Genomic DNA, 19,173 nt, shown 5'->3' with positions numbered 1-19,173 from the left:
GCTAGATTTTTGTAGTAAGTGACCAGAAACCAGCTGAGGTTTTCTCCTTGAGGATCAGCCACTCTAGGGTAAAGGCAGTGTCCCACTACACGACTGTCAAAAGGGGCTGAGCAGGGCTCAGAGGGGCACCCAGGGCCATGATTTCTGAGTGGCTTCCTTACATGCACAGGCATGGTTTTATCAGATTATTCCAAGCAGTGAACTTGTGCACATACCTTGTAGCTGCACATGCTGCTGTGAACTGTGGAGAGATATTCTTGGGTGGCTGGAGCAAACCTTGAGGTTGTGTGTGCAGATGGGTGCCCTGCAGAGAGAGGCAGCTGTGGGGAGGGCCAGCCCTCATCTGACAAGGCTGTCACTGGCCTTGGTCTGCAAACCCTGAGCAGTGCTCCAGGATGGCTGCAGGTGCTGCCAAGCACCAGCAGGCACCAAGCCCACGGTGCTCTGATCAGTTGTATGAGAAGCCTTTGCCATTTCTGCTTATCAAATGTAAAACCCAAACCAATAGCTAGGAGGAGGAGCAAACCAGACAGTAATGACAGTCATGTACATCACCCCAGATTTACATAAAGGTGTATTCAATTACTTCATGGCACAGATTTTAGTCGTATCTTATTAACATTTCCCATTATCTTTTATTCAAACTTCTGTTTAATCAGGCTTTACTTTTCCACCAGAAAAAGATGCCTGGTTACTAGAGGGGAAAAATCTGATTTAAAAGTTGCATAGTGGTTTAGGCACTAATAAATTAAGGTTTCCCCAAGAACCGTTTTTTTATTTCTGAAATTCTTAATTAACAATGGAAGGCCTTCTTTAAAAATATCAATAACATGAGTAGTTTAAGTTTTTTAAATAGTGTATGTAGGTATGTAGACTCTCATGACACTCTTCAAATGAAAAGGACTCTTTTTTTTAGCATTCTGTTTCACTGTCATACAAGTACTTGAGTACTTGACTGGATCAAGGCTAGGGTATCTAAGTAGCACGACTTGAATCTTTGTAGCATAGAAATACAGGTACAGTTAAATCTATCCTGGGATGTTATTTTTAATCAGGAAACTAAGTAATGTGTTTATACATGCCTGCCTACCCATGGAATCCAGCAGGGATGTACAGATTGAAGGGAAGGGCGTTCTTTCACCGTGCACAGGTGAACAATGAATGATGTGATAGATGCAGTTGTGCTTCCAGGTGGCACAGCCCTGAGCAGTCTCTTACAGGCCTCTGAGCCAAGGTCTCTAAGACAGGAGGGCATACATGACTTCATTCTCCTCAGATTATCCAGGCTGTTTGCTCCTCAGGGAGTCAGAAATCTGTGTTAACTGTTCTTCAGAGGCCACAGAAAGGGTCTGTCTGATTTCCATCCCCCCAGTACTTACTATCTTCTGTCCCTTACTGCAGTGGAGTTTTAAAGGAGCATACAAGTAGTAGCACCCAAGTGAAGATGAAATTCGATGACTTATTGCTTCTCATGGGTTCCTTTTAAAGATCCTGGACTAATCAGTAAGGCAAGAGAACTTGCTGAAAGAGCAAAAAAGCGAGAATTAAAACATAGCAAACACAGAATTTGTCCAAAGTCTTTGAGACAAATGAGTGGTTACAGACCATTACAAGAAAATGACATTGTGTTGGTTGCCGTCTCACTGTCCAGTTTGTGTAGTGTTTATTCATCCATTTTAACTTAATAGAAGTATATGCTGCTGTCATGAGCCCCTTGCACAGATTTGATTTTAATTTTTCTTGTTAATAATTTTCTGTTAATATCATGTGGTTGTTAACTTCAGTGACTGCAAAATAGCCTGCAAAGAATTTATTTCTACTCGCTCTTGTAATTTATCATCTGATTCATTAGCCTGAGACTCTAGACTGTGATTCTGTTGTGTCTGACTTGTAACTAACTTGGGTTTGTTTTCCCTTTTCAGAGAGCAGATATAGCTGTTGCCCCCCTCACCATAACGTTGGTGCGAGAAGAAGTCATAGACTTTTCCAAACCCTTTATGAGCCTGGGCATCTCCATCATGATCAAGAAGCCTCAGAAATCTAAGCCAGGCGTATTCTCTTTCCTGGATCCTTTGGCTTATGAAATTTGGATGTGTATAGTCTTTGCTTACATTGGCGTCAGCGTAGTTCTTTTCCTAGTCAGCAGATTCAGCCCTTATGAGTGGCACTTGGAAGACAACACAGAAGAACCACGTGACCCTCAGAATCCTCCTGACCCTCCAAATGAGTTTGGAATATTTAACAGCCTTTGGTTTTCCCTGGGTGCCTTTATGCAGCAAGGATGCGATATTTCTCCAAGGTTTGTTCCATATCACTCCATCACCTTTTTGCATTTTATGGTCATTTTCTGATGCCATGGTGCATATATGTTACTTTCTCAAATTTCTTTTTAATTCCAAATTTTTTATTTTGACATTTCCATTTAATATTCAGCATCCTCATCAAGCCACTATGCTTGCTAATATTTGCCTCCAGAGTAAGTAGCATTGCTTATAATGCCGTTTATGCATTTCTGCCAAACTTATATTCACCATGTTGAGGCTGTAAAATGCATAGGGTCTTCTGTTTTCAGCAATGCTTGGAGTGCTACCGTGTTTTTGCTGCATATCTCATTTTGCGGTCATCTCCTTGGTGCATATAACACATTCTGCTTTGTAAAATAAGATTTATTTTCAAAAGTCACATGCAACAGCATTTTAAAGCATCTCCACTCCCATCAAGGCTCCTACTAGTCTGTTTACTTTCTTTTGAGCCTAATTTCTCCAGTTTTGTTCTTCTTGAACTTCTTCATCCTTCTGCTTACCACCATTTTGCACATGTTCATGTCTCCAGATGTACTGTGCTACTGTCCTCTGTCTGTACTGTTCAGTCCAGTCTAATCTGTTGTCCCTCTGTTCATAGTCAATATAGCCTAATAAGCATTGCCAGTTTCCAATAAGATTTTTCTTATTCATGAAGACGTTCTTTCCGGATAAGGGCTGTAATAAAGTATGATTGATATTAGAACCAATTTAATAGAGAGCACTGTTATTAACTATTGTAGAATTACATTTCTTTTTATAGAAGTATTTTAAAAACCAAATGAAAATAGTGAAGCTTCCTCTAATTGAACAATTCATACCACAGATTTTTTTTTTTAATAACATCTATCATGTTTCTGCATTTACACTGGTAAAATACTTTGGTGATGTGCTTGTTATAAGCAGTAAAATTATCTAGTTTCTTAGTCTTGGAGCAATAATTTTGTTTTGAATGACAATAATTTAATAACCAGTTTCCAGCTATTTTATTTATTAAAAACACCTGCAAAGACAAACAGAATACAGTTTTCCATTTAACAAGGTTGCTATTTAGAGGAAGAGAGAGATCTTTTTCCTAAGTGCTGGCATTCAAAATGCACCTTGTTCTCCATGTTGCCCTTTTTAATACCTAAATCATTGAAAAGGTGCTGGGTTTTCTTGGTCCATATAGCATTAGGAGTCTTGAGTTGCCTCACTGAAGCGACAAAATTTCTGTGAAGTTTTTTGGGAAGGATTTTGTCTGTTAGTGTGCAATAATCACCCTATGAGTTTGTGTTAGTTTCCCCAGTTCCTGATGTCTGGGTGTGCTGCCTCCCTGTGCACTGACAGCTGTTGGCTCCTTGCCCCTCTTGGCATTCCCTGATTCTGCCTTGTGCCTCAAGCCTTCATTGACTCTTTGCCCCACTGCTTGCTGTTAAAGGGGATGAGTAGTCCTAGCATTTAAATTGCTGTTGACCACGTGTGGCCCAATATCAAGGACCGGGAAATAAGCACTGGGACATCACATGGAAAGCTGCAGGCATCGCTGTTTCCGCTGGGTCTGGTTATTGACACTTAAATACAAGTGCATAGGATTTTTGGGAAGCTCTCATGTGACTCTTTGGCATGGATCTTATATAACAAGTGGAACACATTGGTTTTTTTCAATACAACCACAATAAGTGCCTTGGAAATACCTACAAAAAAAGGAGGAAGACAGCCGTATATCTGTTTATTTTATCTGTCCATGAGAAGCTATTAGCTCAGTATTGATATATGACCTTCATTTGAAGAGGGCCAGTTATTTTGTAATCTTCCATGATAACATTCCAGGCAGTTACATGCATTGTTATGGAAAAAAAACCAAAAAAACAACAAAAATTAGTGCCTTGTTTTAAATTCCAGAAACACTGTTCCTTTAACTGATATGTTGATTTAGGTTGATTAAAATGTCAAATTTCTTTTCCGTAGAAGGGACTATTCCAAGTATTCCATTTTTAATCTGTATCTGTGTAAGGTTACACCATTCACAGTACATTGACTATATGAATGTTTCATACTACTTCATTGCCACTAAAAGGGGCTTCATTCTTCCATTGTGAGTTTTGTCTGAATAAATTTCTTATATGAGAGCGTACAGCACTCGTAGAGAGATGCCGACAAGCAGTCTGGAGAGATCACTTTTGTACTTGCTGATAAAGGCTCTTTCAGCTGCCTTTGTGTGGAACAGCTGTGACATCTAATGACTAGTTAGATCTGTCCTTGGTGAGTATGCTGTGTGGATATTCCAGAGGATATATCCCTATACTCTCCTCTCTCTATTTAATAGGAGTCATCTAAACAGAATCAGAGAGCAGCCAAAGGCTGGGAGTTAGTGCATCCCTTGATGTAATCATTTATTTCAGTAGTTTTGTTCTGCTATCAAAGGTTGCTGTGTTTTCTGCAGAGTGAGCTAAATCATTGAAAATTCAGTTTTGAAGGATCAAAAGTAGATTATTAAACCCGCTTTTATGTAAGATGTGTACAGCAAATGGAGTCAGGAAAAAACAGTCAAATTTGTAACACTGTTCTGAGCAAAAATATCTTTGAAATCTCTATGAGAGCATGTATTTTCATTTTGCTCTTTATTCATGTAGAACAAAGAGGCTAGATTAATTAATTGCTGATGGAAAAAGACAGAAGGGTTATTAAAAACTGTCTCAAGAGGTTGGTCATTTAGAGGGTGTATTTCTAGGTCCCTGCTTTCACAGGAGAAGACTCAAGAGACTCCTATTAAAGGCCATGGGAATGACTTTGTGGGACTTTCACATTAGCAAGGAGAGGGTAACCTGACGTTCCTGAAACTCCCACTGCCATTCCTGTGATGGAGCATCTCAAGCCAGTGCTTCAGATGCTGTGTCTGCCTGTTGTGTCTCCGAGGCCAAGGGCTGGCTGGGTCCAGAGTTGGGGGTACCAGCTGAGGTGTGCTCAGGGTGTGAGGGGCTCCACACTAGGGCAGGTGTTCAGGGTAATTTGTCAGCATAACAACCATCTTATATTGATCTAAACTGCCCAATTAAAAATGGAGTAGTGTGAGAAGCTTAATATGTATATGTAATATAGGAAATCAAATATTTTTTATGGCCTTGAGCAGAAACAAAATCCAAGCTATTTTGATCAATGATGTTTTGTTTGAATGTAATATATGTGTTATTCTCTTGGAAACTGAATGTGAATTTGAATGTTTATTTGATTTTTTCTCTTGTTACTAATTTGCTCTCATTTGACTCCATGCTTCCTTTTAAATTTCCTCTCAAGGTATGCACTCTTCCTCTTTACTTGCTTTTGAAAACACCATCTGACTTTGTTTTGACAATGGAGTTATAATCCTGTTGTTCCTGTTCAGTGTTGCTTCTCTCATTTGTTAGCACTCTAATTCATTTTAAAATAATGTCATACAAATTGAGGTGATTTGGAAAACTGTATTAAGCTAAAGCATTAATTGATTGTTTTTAATTACATTATTGCACATGTGGACAGGTATGGCTTACATCAGAAAAAGTGGTGCTGGTATTAAAAGCTGTGACTGAGTTTTCTATAATTATTATCTGAGTAATGGAAAAACATTTCTGTGGTTCACAGTATAAACTGAACAGGCACTCTCTGATTACCAGCCCAGTATATCTGTACTAACCCTTTTTCTCCTGCATCCCTCTACACCAGCCCCTGCAGTGGGTATAAGGAGTCTTTGAGCAGATGGATTGGGGGAACTGGGGTTCTTTGGTCAAGGAGACTGCCAGGCCATGCTTGTCCATGTTCTTGTTCTTCAACTCTCTGTCTGTCTTTCCTTCAGTGTCAACTTTGTGGTTTATTTGATTTTTCTTTTGCCTCATCCTGTGACACCAAGTGACACCAAGCTCTGTCAGCCCAGACTGCTCGGTAGTAGCTGCTGTTTAATCCTTCTTTCTGTGCTCATTGGAAGACTCTGGAAGAAACAACTCTAGTGACATCCAGTTTTCTTTGAAGTGACCTCAACTCTTCTGAGAACAACCATAGCCCCCATCTAGCAAGACCCCTCTCTTGCACGTAAGACCCTCGGCAAGCGCCTTTTTTGTCAAGGGCTCCCCCCGTTCCCATCTTCTCCTGCCTCTCAGGTCTTTGTCTGTGTCTATCTGACTTGGTTCATGCAGGTTGCCAGACCTCTGGGGTGAGGTATTTTTACCTTTCTCAGTGTGTAGGATGCTATCTGAACATGCAGCCTGGCACAAACCTTTTATTGTTGAAGCAATGGGAGCTTGAGGTTTCGCTGGTTTGGAAAACACTTGTCTTCTGCAGATCTCCATCCTAGCAACCCATCTGTCCTACCAACAGAAGGGGCAGCTACCAATGCAAGTATGGGAAACTGTAGGGAAAATGAACACATACTGTTTTATTCCCAACGCTTCCACTGAATTTATCAGCACACCCTGATAAGTCTTTTTTTCATCTTCCTATTTCAAGTTCACCTACCTTAAAGCAAGAGGGTCTTGGGAATCTGGAAACTCCAGCTAAAGCTTGTCCTGCTGTAGGGAAGTAGATGTTTCATCTGCTGGACCTGCTAGCCAAACTCCTCCTCAGTCTGGCTCTGAAGTGGTCCACATCACTCACTGCAAGGAGGAGAAGTTCAACTCCAGGCCTTCTCTGAAGATGTGTGTAGTGAGAAAAGGAGCTAAAGAAGGATGAGTTTCACCTGACGGAGCCGTCTGAGAGCAATAGACGGTGGATTTTAGTGAGGCATCTTGGTTCCCTCCGAAGTCATGAGACAGATGGACAGCTTTAGATGTATCCCACACTACAGCAAGTGAGATAAATCTCTTTCTGAGAGTGTCAGGCTCTTCTCTTTTTCTCCACAGGCTCCAAAGGAACCTTATGTGACAAGTTCAGCGGGTGCTGATTTATAGTTGGAGAAAATTGTGTCAGCCCAAGTAAGACGGTATCAAGTTTTACCAAATAGCTAAAGCCAAGACCCTGCCTGTTAAGGAAGCTGGCCAAAAAGGGCTGCAGCCATCTGTAAAATCCCACTCACATGATACCTGCAAAGAACGTAGAGTAAGGTAGATAGATTCCTTCACTTAAGGCATTATTCTGTATTTATATTGCTGCAAATTCCCTTTGCAGCAACTCTTATGTTAGTATTAGTGAGCAGAACGTCTGCACAGCCCATGCTGAAACTTGGAAGTCTTTTGTCCTCTTGGGAGGCCCTCAAGAAAGGCAGGGAGGCCTCCTCCACTTGTGGGTGATCTGGTGGATGTGTGCCTCCTCTGAGGAACCAGCCTTCATCTGCCCTCTCAGTGGAAGCTGCTCTTTAGCTCCTTGGGCAGAGTAGAGTGGAGGGCAGTGGTGCTTTACCTTTCTCCACATTACTCTCACATATTCCAGATTGAGCTCTCTGTTTTTATTGTGTTGGTGATTTTTTAATTTGTTGTGATCTTTAATGTTGGATGAATATGTTTTTTTCTTTCTTCTTTTTTTTTTTTTTTTTTTTTTTTTTTTTTTTTCCTGAATAATTTAATGGCATTTTTTTAATGGCTCAGGCAATCTCAGGCTCTGGCCAAGACTGGGCACTTTACCAGCAAACCCCCCTGTGTGGGTGGGTTGGGGGCACATCATGAGACTTTTGGGTTTTGCCTATCTCCATCTGTTGGTAGGACAACTTGTACCCACTGTCTGGGGATGGCACTGAGGGGCTTGAAGGAAACAATTAAACAGGTAAGAGTTTTCTATTTCTTTTCTTCACACAAACTGAGGACTACAGCACACAGGTTCCACACACATGTCTGGGATTGATTCTTCCTCCATTGATACCAGTAGAGCTAAGGGAAAACATGAAATAGCTTTGTCTCAGCACTTCAAATGTTTCTTGCTCAACATGCTGTATTTGAAGAAGCAATGTACATGGCAATGAAATTGCCCACCCAGCTGAGAGATGTGTCACTGCCATCCTTCAGCCCAGATCAAATTCTTTGAGGCTGATGTTAAATTGTTGTAAAGCATCAAGAGCTCTTGCTGACAGGGTCCAGACCTTCTGACCATTAGGCATTTTGTAATTACATCTTTGCAAATAAGCTTTTTCTTAAGTCCTTGTGGAATCCCTTTAAAAAAAAACAAAAAACCAAAGACTGCAACAAAAACAAAACACATTTTTTTTTCTGTTTCCTTATCTGTTGCTCTGGTGCTTATAAAGCAGGGATATGCTTGACTTGGAACAGTGCAACTTGGAAAGTTTAATTAGCATAAAATGTAAACCAAACCAGCCTCTCTCGTCACTTCAATATGCAGATTCAGTTTGTAATTCCTGCTAGGTTATGATGAGAGAAGGATACTGGATCATTTTTGGTACATTCTTTTGAATGTTTACTCAGATCTCTTTTTGCAGTTTACTGTATGTTATATTTTGGGAGTGGATGCAGTAAAAGGTGCATTTGTGTCCTGGGCAAAGGGACATGATGCTGGCATATCCCAGCATATCCAGCACAGGGAAGGACTAGGCATGCAGAGGCAACAGAAATCTTCTGGCAAAAGCCTTGTCCAGCAAAGGATTTGTGGAAGTCAGGAGAGCTTGTTCCTCTCCTGAAATGAATTATCTCTTGTTTTCCCTGAAAGACTACAAAAAGAGTTGCACCAGGTAAGACAAGGTGTGCACTGATTTTTCACTCCTGAGGAAGGTTATCAGGAGTCCACCTCACAGTCCACCTGTTCACAGATACCTTGAAGATCTGGACAAAAGGGTTGTGCATGTGAATTTCTCTTCAGGGAAGAAAGAAAAAAAATCAAGGATTGTCTTCAAAGCAGTTTAATGATGTGTGTTTTTCCATAGATCTCTCTCAGGGCGAATTGTTGGAGGAGTCTGGTGGTTCTTCACTCTCATCATTATCTCTTCCTACACTGCTAATCTCGCTGCCTTCCTTACTGTGGAAAGGATGGTTTCACCCATAGAGAGTGCAGAGGACCTGGCTAAACAAACTGAAATAGCCTATGGCACTTTGGATTCAGGCTCAACCAAAGAATTCTTTAGAGTAAGTTAAATCTCCTTTAAGTGCCTAATTTGTGGGTTTCAGTTGTTTGATTTTACCCAGCTGCAATAGCTGTCCTGGTGAAAGCTGCTTTGTGCAAGCAGGACAGGCCTGAGTGCAGATTTTAATATCAAAAGGCATTGTATCAAAAATGGGTGGTTTTGCTTAACCTGAAACATCTGAAAATGGAAAACCTGACCTCTGCTGTCACAGGAAGGGTTTTGTAACACCAGTTTCAGAGCTTTGGTCTGATGAGCAATAATGCAGTCGTTGGCACAATATTTAGCAGCGAAAACTCTTGCAAGGAGTGATGCTCTTGACCTACTTGCTGTGCATGCCCAGCTGGCAGGCAGTAATGCCATCCCTCATTGTGCTCACTAGCCAGAATGAAGGGGGATGGGAGGCTGTGCTGCTCATTCCTGGTGGAGTATTGATTGCTGCCACTGTTGTGCCTTCATTGCTCGCCGGTGTCTGGCTGTGGCTGTATCTGACAGCCAGATAAAAATTTTGCACCCCAGAACTCTGGTTGTTTTTCACCTTGGTTAGGGGAGACACATGGTTTGCAACATTTGGGGGTAGGGGCAGGTGCACACTTTTATTTAAGATCATCCTTTCTTTGTCATCTCGCCAAGCCACGGGCTGAACTGCAGAGAGTTTGGTGAGAGGCATTAGGAGCTCTAAGTATGATCTCAGTCCACTTTTATGTCTCTGAAAAGAGACACTTTTAAGTCATCCTGAAAAGTTCATATTTCTTTCCAATGGTGAACTGGAATGCTCAGGCCTTTCAGGGAGCTCTTGGTTCTCTCTGAACACTGCCAATCAGATGCCATTCAAACCAACACCTTTTTTTTGTATAGAAGAGTGGTCAGTGCTGCAGGACTAATTACTGCCATGGATACTGGCCAGGTGTGAGCAGGAAGGAGGAGGGAGACAAAAAACCTCTTGCTGCTCTAGGCTGATGAAATACTGAGTGCTCTTTGGAGAAATACTCAGGGCTCCTTGAATTTACATAAGATTTCAATACATGACTGCACTCACACATACATGTACATAGACATCTGATGTAAACCTGAAAGGGAATGCAAAGGTGTTTTGTGAAGCTTTTGCATTCTGCCTGTAATGTCTTTATATCAAAAGAGATACTCAGTGGTTCTTAATTAACTCTGGTAGTAGGTACATTACAACAGCTTCTGTTTGTGTTAAAATCCTGTGAGATGAACAATGACCTTGTAAGGGTGACATTAGTGTATAAAAATTTTTTTCTGCTTAATTATCAACCCAAGGCAGTATTATCTCTACAGCAAAAATAAGTTGAGTGAACCTGTCAAAAGAGGTAGCACAACTTGTTTAGAAATATTGGTGCTGTTTATCATCACTATACTGGTCTTGGGGGGGAAAATGCCTTCTTTGACTATCTTGTTATAGTTCATATAGGAAGAGGGATTGTATGGGCATGTTTCTTCATTTCTTAATAGTTTGACACGAGAAGGAAACCCCTTCTCATGGAGAGATCAAAGGAGTGAGTGTTTCATGTGAAAGGATACAAAGTCTGGTAAATGTGCAAATGCTTGGTTGTGCTGCTGTAATCTTGAGGTGAGCTGTGTCTCCCTGCTGGTGCTGGGAAAAGCAGGGCTGTAATGAGCTGATCTGTCAGGAGCTGCCAGCTCCATCAGGCCAGGACAGGAGTTGGATGGGATGGACGAGAGCAGAGCCCCAGCAGTGTGGAGCGAGGCTTTATGGGCGAAGTGGGAAGAAGAATGAGCCCTAAGTGTGCTTCTCTCTCTTTGGCATTCTCAAGGCACACAACATAATTTCAGTTGTATTAACTTTTGCAGAGTAATTAATTTGAATAGAGTGATGCATCCATGAAAGTGTTGTAATTAGAGTCTCTTCAGTTGATTTGAAAGGGGCAGGAGCTTTGTCTTAGAATAAATGCGTGTGTTCACATAAATTCTTCATTGTACAATCTTTATTAGTTACTTAATAAGATGGTAAAGGTGGCCGAAACTTGAAATAACTTAGAGGACTCTTGCTTTCTGAGGTCCTGCAGCACAGATGGCACCTCTCTGTGTTTGTTCTCCCTTGGCATCTCTTTTCACTCTGCTACCAGAGGCATCAGTGGGAGTGAGAGTGCTCTGAGTTGGATAAAGCCGTGAGTTCTCCTGAGTACAGGGTGATGCTTATCCCCTGTGTAAGGGGAGTATCTTCCACCCATTTGCTCCCAGCATTTTGCTGGTTTAAACAGCAGTTAGCTGAATGGCTCATGATCATTTACTTAGTGAGAAAGGAGTAACTTGGTTTATAGCTCCACACAGGAGGTTCAGGACAATCTCGCTAAGATCCCATTAAGAATGGGTATGTATGTATGGGTATATCTCTTTCTAGAGCTGTAAGGCTAATATGTTTCTCAAAGATACTAATCAGACATTGATTATAATGGCTGCTGTTGGCCAGAGAAAGGTGCCAGACTGACAGTAGAAAGGAAAAATTGCCTCCTGATGCATCATGAAGGGATGACATGAAGTGAGGTTCAGATCCCCACCATGTGTCTGCATGTGTTAGAAGGAGCTCCTCTAAAACCTCCAGGCCACGGCTCCCTTCTGCCAGCCCCATTTCCAGACAGGATCACTTTGGAAGGTTCTTTTTACAGTGTGAATACCTGAAACTGGACTGATACCAGCCTCTCAATTCAGATGAACAGATGGTAATGACTTTGAGCCACTTCAGACCTGGGCAGACTCCAGCTCATGACCTATTTCCAGTCTTGGCGGTTTCCCTAAACATCTCAGTGTCTCCCAGGTAGACACTCTCCCAGCTATGGGGGTTAAGCTGGATACACCATTGCTGCTCTCACAGTGCCAGCACTGCTCTCACAGCTCCAGCACTGCTCTCACAATTCCAACCAGAGCTGGTACCTTGTGACACTTTCACAGCAGACACTGTTTACACTTCTCACTTGTTGGTGATTCTCTGCATAAAGGTGTTTGTCCTCCCAGTATATCTAAGACTCAGAGGAACCTTCCTGTATTCTCATGGTTGTTGCTTGTTTCTGCTCAGAAGCATCTTACATTTTGCACTAACTGGCTCATAAAGGCGTTTAAATGGCAATCAATAGATTACATCAATTCCCTTTTAGCTTTCAAAGGGCACTCATCCATATTGAAAAGGAAAAGAAAGAACCTCTCCTGTGGTATCTATTAACACATGGTCTCAGATTAAGGACTCCAAAATTCATCTTTCTCTTTCTTGAAGGTTGATGAAGGCCTATATGAGAAAGAAGTTTCAATCCCTGAGCTACTTTTAAGGGTGTATCTATTAGAATTTACATCTTATAATACATTCAATTAAAGTTTCAGCATATCTGAGCAGCTTATCAAATCAATATAATGCCATTTTATCCAAATTTAGCATTGAGCCTAAGTATAACACCACAGTCTAATACATTTCACCTCCAATATGCATATATTCAAAAGGCATGACCTTTACAACCAATTAGTGATTCTTGTCTAAACTTGGCTGTATTTGAACTTCAGCAGAAGCAGAACATGTTTGTAGACATTTAGAAATATAAATTGCCCTTGAATTTATGGTGGTTTCTTTCAATTTATAGTAGATTTCTCTATTAAGTGGCTTCTGCAAAAGAGCTTGACAAACACAGTTGACCTGCTAGTACACTTCACTGAGAACTTGTGTAGTTAATCACTGTTAACTAAATTAAGGAGAAAAGATCTCAAATGAATGTTATTTTATTGTAGAAATTTTTATTTGTGTATTTCTCAGCACAAGTTTAAGGATGTCCCCAGCCAAACAACTCAGCTGCTGAGTGGCTCTCCAATGCCTCAGGTAGAATAACGTGCTGCCCTGAAGTCAGTTCCAGATTTTTCCTCCTGGAAATGTCATTAATTGCCAGATCTGTTAGGAATTTCAATAAAAAGGCCAAAGATACTTTGGGCATGATGGTTGTTCCAGCTCTTACAGTTGGTTCATCAGTTTCCTCAAAAAGTGACTCTTTGCAAACCAGGTTCAGATGTGAGTCCTTTCTGGACTTTGTTTATACATCAAATACATATAAACCCACAGTTTTTAAGAAACAGGAAGTCATGCTAAGGATGGCCCCTTAAGATGTTCCCCATTTTGGTCTCTTCTTGGTTTCATCAAATCAGAATAGTTCAGCAGGGACAAATAAAGAAGCATGAGATGCTCTGGCAAGAGGCTTTCCTTTTCTGGTTGCCCATACTGAGGAGAGGTACTTTGACATGCAAAAGCTACCAGAAAAAGCTGTAAGTGGGAAGGAGACTGGTGAGAAATCTCTTGAAAAGAAACATAAGTACCAAATTGTTTAGCTGGTAAAACTAAAGGCAACATAGAAAACAATTAGTTATAAAGCAAAGAAAAAAAGACCAGGCAGATTAGCACCAAAACAGAAAATGAACATTTATCTGAAAGAACAGTAAAAGAACAAATGAACTCCAAATTCTATTGAAATGAACAGAAAACATTCCTTTAACCCATCAAAAGGACTTCTAAATTCCTTCGGTTAAAAGCACATGGGATAACTCTGACTCCCCCAGCCCCCCACACCTCAGTAGAGCCTCGTGTTGGGCTGTGTGAGATGGGGCTGTGGTGGCACCTGTGGGTCCCTCCTGGCTTGAAAGAGCCAAGTGCCACTTGCCCCTCCAGCTGGCAGTGAGGATTCCCCATTCAGGTGTCTCTTACTGTAGCAGATGAGGCCAGTGCCAGTCAGGCAGCCAAGGAGGAGCTCAGCTCCATCCCAGAGCCTCAGGAGAGGGTGAGGAATTATGACTGTAATGAGTTCAGAAGCACCAGTGTGTCACACCCTGTTATAAGTTAAAGAGCTCATTGCTTTCCTCTGTTGATAAGGTTGTGTGAAGATGAGAGGGAAATAAATTCCACAAGCAAGCAGTTTAGGTAGGGAGAAGCCTTGGGTTATACACCCATAGCTGCTGTATGATTTTTATGCATTCTGTGCAATCAAACGATGTTGAGATCATCATTAGAGGCTATTAAAAACACCATTGTGAACTCTGTGCACGCAGAGCTAAGGGTTTCATCTGTAGTTAAACTCTTTGATTTTTAATTTCAGAATTTATTTTGCTAGTGAAGATGAAGGACTTGTTTCTAGCACAGCAGTCATACAAATGCTTTGGTTTTGCCTTAGGATAAAACTATGATTTGCAGTACTGTGTTCTTGACATAGAGCAAAACAACACAGTCATCATAACAAATTCCTGACAAAAATATTGAAGTGTGATTGTATTTATGGGCTTTAAAGAATAGAACATCACAGAAAAGTGGTAGCTTCAAAGATGCATTTTACAGATCTGAGATATGCAATGTGGCAGTGGTTAATCATTAGAAGTGCTGTAGTTTAACTGTTTTTCAACACAGAAGGTGTGAAAATTTTATTCACCCATTTATTTTCTCTCTCCTCGTGTTTGATATAGGTGGGAGCGTGTACAAATATTAAAAGGTGACTGTATGTGTGCAGAGAGATCAGAGCCTATCCATTGCACGGATGATAGATGCTCTGCTTGTGGGGTTCGTTTAATCTCCTGAACCTCCTTTCTGCCACATGGCCAACAGGCAGTTTTAAAGGCAGCAGGAAATAAAATGTGACATAATTGCAAAAGAAATGGTTTCCCATGAAGTGATCTAATGTCTTTAGGCCTATAGATTGGAGAGGAAAATGTATCCTTACAGGAACTAAAATTAACAGCTCATCCATCATCCACTCCTTGGAAAGGAAGCATTTGAATGGTGCTGGGCTTAAGGTGGCTGAAGCATTTTACTAATTTCAGCAGGCAAGCCAGGAGTTAGCAAAGCTTTCAGTCAACACTTAGTAACAAATATTTGAATAAGTCTCTCAGTTATCTTCAACAACAGATGGCATTTGTCTATCAGCTCTTGTGTTTGCGGTTTAGGCTTTCCAGCTCACCTCTGCTTCCATACCACCCAGCAATCACCCTCTGTAACAGCAGGGCTGTGGTTCTGGGGCCAGGTAGAGAGAGGGGAGATGGACACAGAGGGGCTGCAGGCTGTGGGGAGATGGACACAGAGGGCTGTGGGGAGATGGACACAGAGGGGCTGTGGGGAGATGGACACAGAGGGGCTGTGGGGAGATGGACACAGAGGGCTGTGGGGAGATGGACACAGAGGGGCTGCAGGGAGATGGACACAGAGGGACTGCAGGCTGTGGGGAGATGGACACAGAGGGGCTGCAGGCTGTGGGGAGATGGACACAGAGGGGCTGCAGGCTGTGGGGAGATGGACACAGAGGGCTGTGGGGAGATGGACACAGAGGGGCTGTGGGGAGATGGACACAGGGGCTGCAGTGGGGAGATGGACACAGAGGGGCTGTGGGGAGATGGACACAGGGGCTGCAGTGGGGAGATGGACAGAGGGGCTGCAGGGAGATGGACACAGGGGCTGCAGCCCGTGGCACAGCAGCTCTCTGTGGGTTAATGCTGTAACTGTGTCTGTACCACAGAGGCGAAGCAGAAAGTGCCTGGGGGAGAATCACTTGCTGTTTGAATGCTCTGCTTTTTGGAGAGCAGCTCTATAATAATGATAATGACATTGCTCAAGACAGCAAGGACCCTGGTTTTTCAAGTCTCTACTACTTTATGTAATGCTGCTGTGTCACATTAGTACATGCTTATTAGAGATTAATTTAAAATACATGGGTGCTGATAAATGTCTCACAGTTACTGTAACTGCTGCTGTTACTAGTGCATAGTTAGAAAATACATGAAGATTTAGAAACTCTAATGATGTGAATATGAAACATCCCCTCATTGCAGTCCACTGGGATTTCTCCATCATTGCCTGTATATTGGCCTTTTCTGTCTGGAGCTGAAAACTCATTAGACCTGACAGTGTTCAGATCATGTGCTGGAAATGCTGTTCTCTGTTAATTCATTGGGGCCAAATCCAGAGCAGGGCTGGTTGTGCTGCTCAGTGTCCCAGACAAGACAGCTCTGCTGAGTGTGTCACTGCTGGAAAGGTGCCCCTTAGCCTGAGGGCTGACGTAAGCCTCCCTCTGGCCAGCTCCAGTGTGTGCTGCCCTGTTCCCTGGGCAGACAGACAGACAGACTGACAGACAGGCTTACACAGCACAGCTGGCATGTGCCCCCCAGCCCTTGTCACCCCCCTGGCACTGCTTCCTTGGGGCAAGCACTGTCTCTGTCCCTGAGCCACAGAGGGTTTACAAAGGCAGCTTGTCTCTGGTGTAGACTCTCATTTTAATTTCCCCATCAGCATTGCAACATGAGGAATGGATGGCAGCAATAAAGTGAGGAGATGAGAATAGTCTGAAGTTCAGTGTTGTGCCAGGAAAGGACGTCTTAAAATCTTGATTTACATTCTGCTGCTTAGATTGCTATTGACATGTCAGCAATGTCTGGTTGCAGCTGGAGTGACTCTGCCTGTCTGTTTGTGTGAGCAGAGCTCACTGCAGGAAAGGTGCCTGTTAAAGCAGCTGCAGCACATCACCCTCCTGCTGCCAAAGGTCTCACTTTGAAAAGGACCATGATACACAGGGAGAAAGTCTCAAAACACAACTCCTAAAATATTGTATTCTTTCTGTAAGACTTTTGTAATCAGGCCACTGTGTGTGTCAGGCTGAAGCCTGGAGAGGTTTTATCAGGTTGCTTCCCCAGCTGTTCGGGTGGGCAGCACTGCTGTGGACTGTCCTTCCCCACCATCACCACCTCCATCAGCCCCCTGCTGGACTCCCCATCTCTCAGGGACATCTTGACATAGAGGATTCTAGAGAAAATCAGCAGCCCAGAATTTTGCAAATCCTTCTGCTTTCTGGGCTTCATTTGCTCCAACTGGGAAAGAAAAATGACATTTCTAAAGCCTAAGTTATCATTTGAGCAAGCAAACAACATGACAATGTCTCCCATCACATGCTTGGCAGCAAAATATTATTAGTCACCTGGTCACTCTTTCTTTTACATGTGTGCATACACTCTCAAAGATTTGTGTATTCCTGCAAACAGAGTAGTTTACATGTGCATGCTTGAACTTTGCTTTTTTGTGGCATCCCACAAATTCATAAACCTTGGGTAGAGATTGGTAGACTTGGGGTTTGGCCTTGCTAGAAAAAAAATGCCCTGACCTACTTTCTTCTGCCGAGAATGTAATAAAAGCAAGAGGTTCATGTAATGATGGGATTGATTTTTCTGTCCATATAGGTAAGTGAATTGCTGGCATCACAAGTTATCTGTGGCTAAAAGCTGTGACATTGATCTATTAGACTCTGCCCTATGACCTTCAGTAAATGACATCTCTGCTTTCATGTCCTCACTGGGAAAAGGGGACTAATGGTGCCCTCTGGCCTTCATGAGACCTATTTTTATCTTCTCAGTAAAGAGCTTGGAAATCTCAGGCAGAGGGACCCTACTAATAATATTTATCATGTTCTTATGTAGCATCATTGTTAGGCTGGCCTCCATGTGCTCCAGGGCTGAGATTGGGCTGAGGGCTCCCACCAGTGCCCCTCACTACCCCAGAGGCAGCTGTGCCAGGGATGACAACATCAGACTTGGGGGGGACTAGAAAGGCATAAAATCAAAGCCATATCTGAACAGCAAATACAGTGATGCCACTCCATTGCAATTTGCCTTATGAAAAGTTCAATCAACTGCCTAAATCCAGTGGATATCAGTGGGGCCCAAGCCAGGCAGCAGCAGTGGTACCAAGGCAGTCTCTTGGCAGTTTGTTCATTCCTGTTTAGTAGCTTGCTTTTAAATAGTTCATAGGCTCCTGGACTCATTAGATGCTGCAGAAGGGCTAATTGCACACGTGGAGGAAAAGCTATGAGTGATGATAATGAAGCTGCAGTTCACACTTAACTGCCCAAGTTCATTCCAGTGAGGTGTGCATCTATGCAAAGTGAGGTGTACATCTGTATAAAGGCAGCATGTATTATTCAGATTAAATACCTGCACTGATTTTAGCATGGACCTTTGTGTTTTGTATCAGCAACATCTGTCTGATTTAAGGGCTGTAAATCTCCCTTGTTAAGGAGCTATAATGTAGTTATAGGGCCCATGCAGCAGAGAAGAATGGTAAGTCTGCTGCTTTAGGACTTTTATTGATGTCTCTGCTTACCTATATGTGTGTGCTGCAGCATGCTTTTTTATTTTGCTACACTTTGTTTATCACTCTTAGTTTTGAAGGCAGAGGTAAAAGAATCAACATCAGTATAATCTAAAATTTTTTAAAGCATAAAGCAGAGAATATATAACTGGATTTTTAAAATAAAATTTATTTGGGTAAATTTGGCTCATGATTGGATGATCAACAACCCTCAACTATAGGAGAACAATTTGAGCTTGACTGCTGGGAAATCACTTTCTGATGCCTGTCATAAGAAATTATGGACCATTTTAGTAATTTTGAATGAAATATCCCAACAGGGTGCACAAGAAGACATTTTGAAGAAGACCTTCAGGTTGTGGAGGAGGTGGTAGGGAGAGTTAAACGTTCTAAAATAGGTAAAGGACATCCCTATAACATACTTGAACTACAAAGGAGAAATGTTGCTTCCTTTAAACATAACAGCTTCACCCCTACTCAGTCGTGGGGGAGGTGACACAGTGTCACTTTTAGCAGAAGTGTGAGACAAGTGTCTGCAGAGGGGGAAGGGAATTCAGTCACTGGGAGAAGGCTTCATATTTTAGAGCTAAATTTAACCAGTGTCAAGGAATTGTCCAAGATGTGCTGGGATTTGCTAGGTATCTCTAGGTGATTTTGGAATGTGCAAAAGTGAAACCAGGGCATCAGGTATAGCTCAGCTGGAGCCACGTTTGTGGTTTTTTTGTTGTTGGATGGAT

General features: G+C 42.2%; 1 protein-coding gene across 2 annotated transcripts in view; it reads left to right on the top strand.

Moving 5' to 3' along the window:
* GRIA3 (glutamate ionotropic receptor AMPA type subunit 3) overlaps positions 1–19,173 on the top strand; it is a 143,522-nt gene that overhangs the window by 100,300 nt on the left and 24,049 nt on the right. For both annotated transcript variants that reach the window (XM_056491537.1, XM_056491538.1), the window contains exons 11-12: positions 1,923–2,299; positions 9,115–9,313. In XM_056491537.1, coding sequence (XP_056347512.1) covers positions 1,923–2,299; positions 9,115–9,313 — 576 coding nt within the window. The remainder of the gene's footprint in view (positions 1–1,922; positions 2,300–9,114; positions 9,314–19,173) is intronic.

This window comes from Oenanthe melanoleuca, chromosome 4A, assembly GCF_029582105.1.
Source record: "Oenanthe melanoleuca isolate GR-GAL-2019-014 chromosome 4A, OMel1.0, whole genome shotgun sequence".
NCBI lineage: Eukaryota > Metazoa > Chordata > Aves > Passeriformes > Muscicapidae > Oenanthe > Oenanthe melanoleuca.
This window is presented reverse-complemented; position numbering and strand designations above follow the sequence as displayed.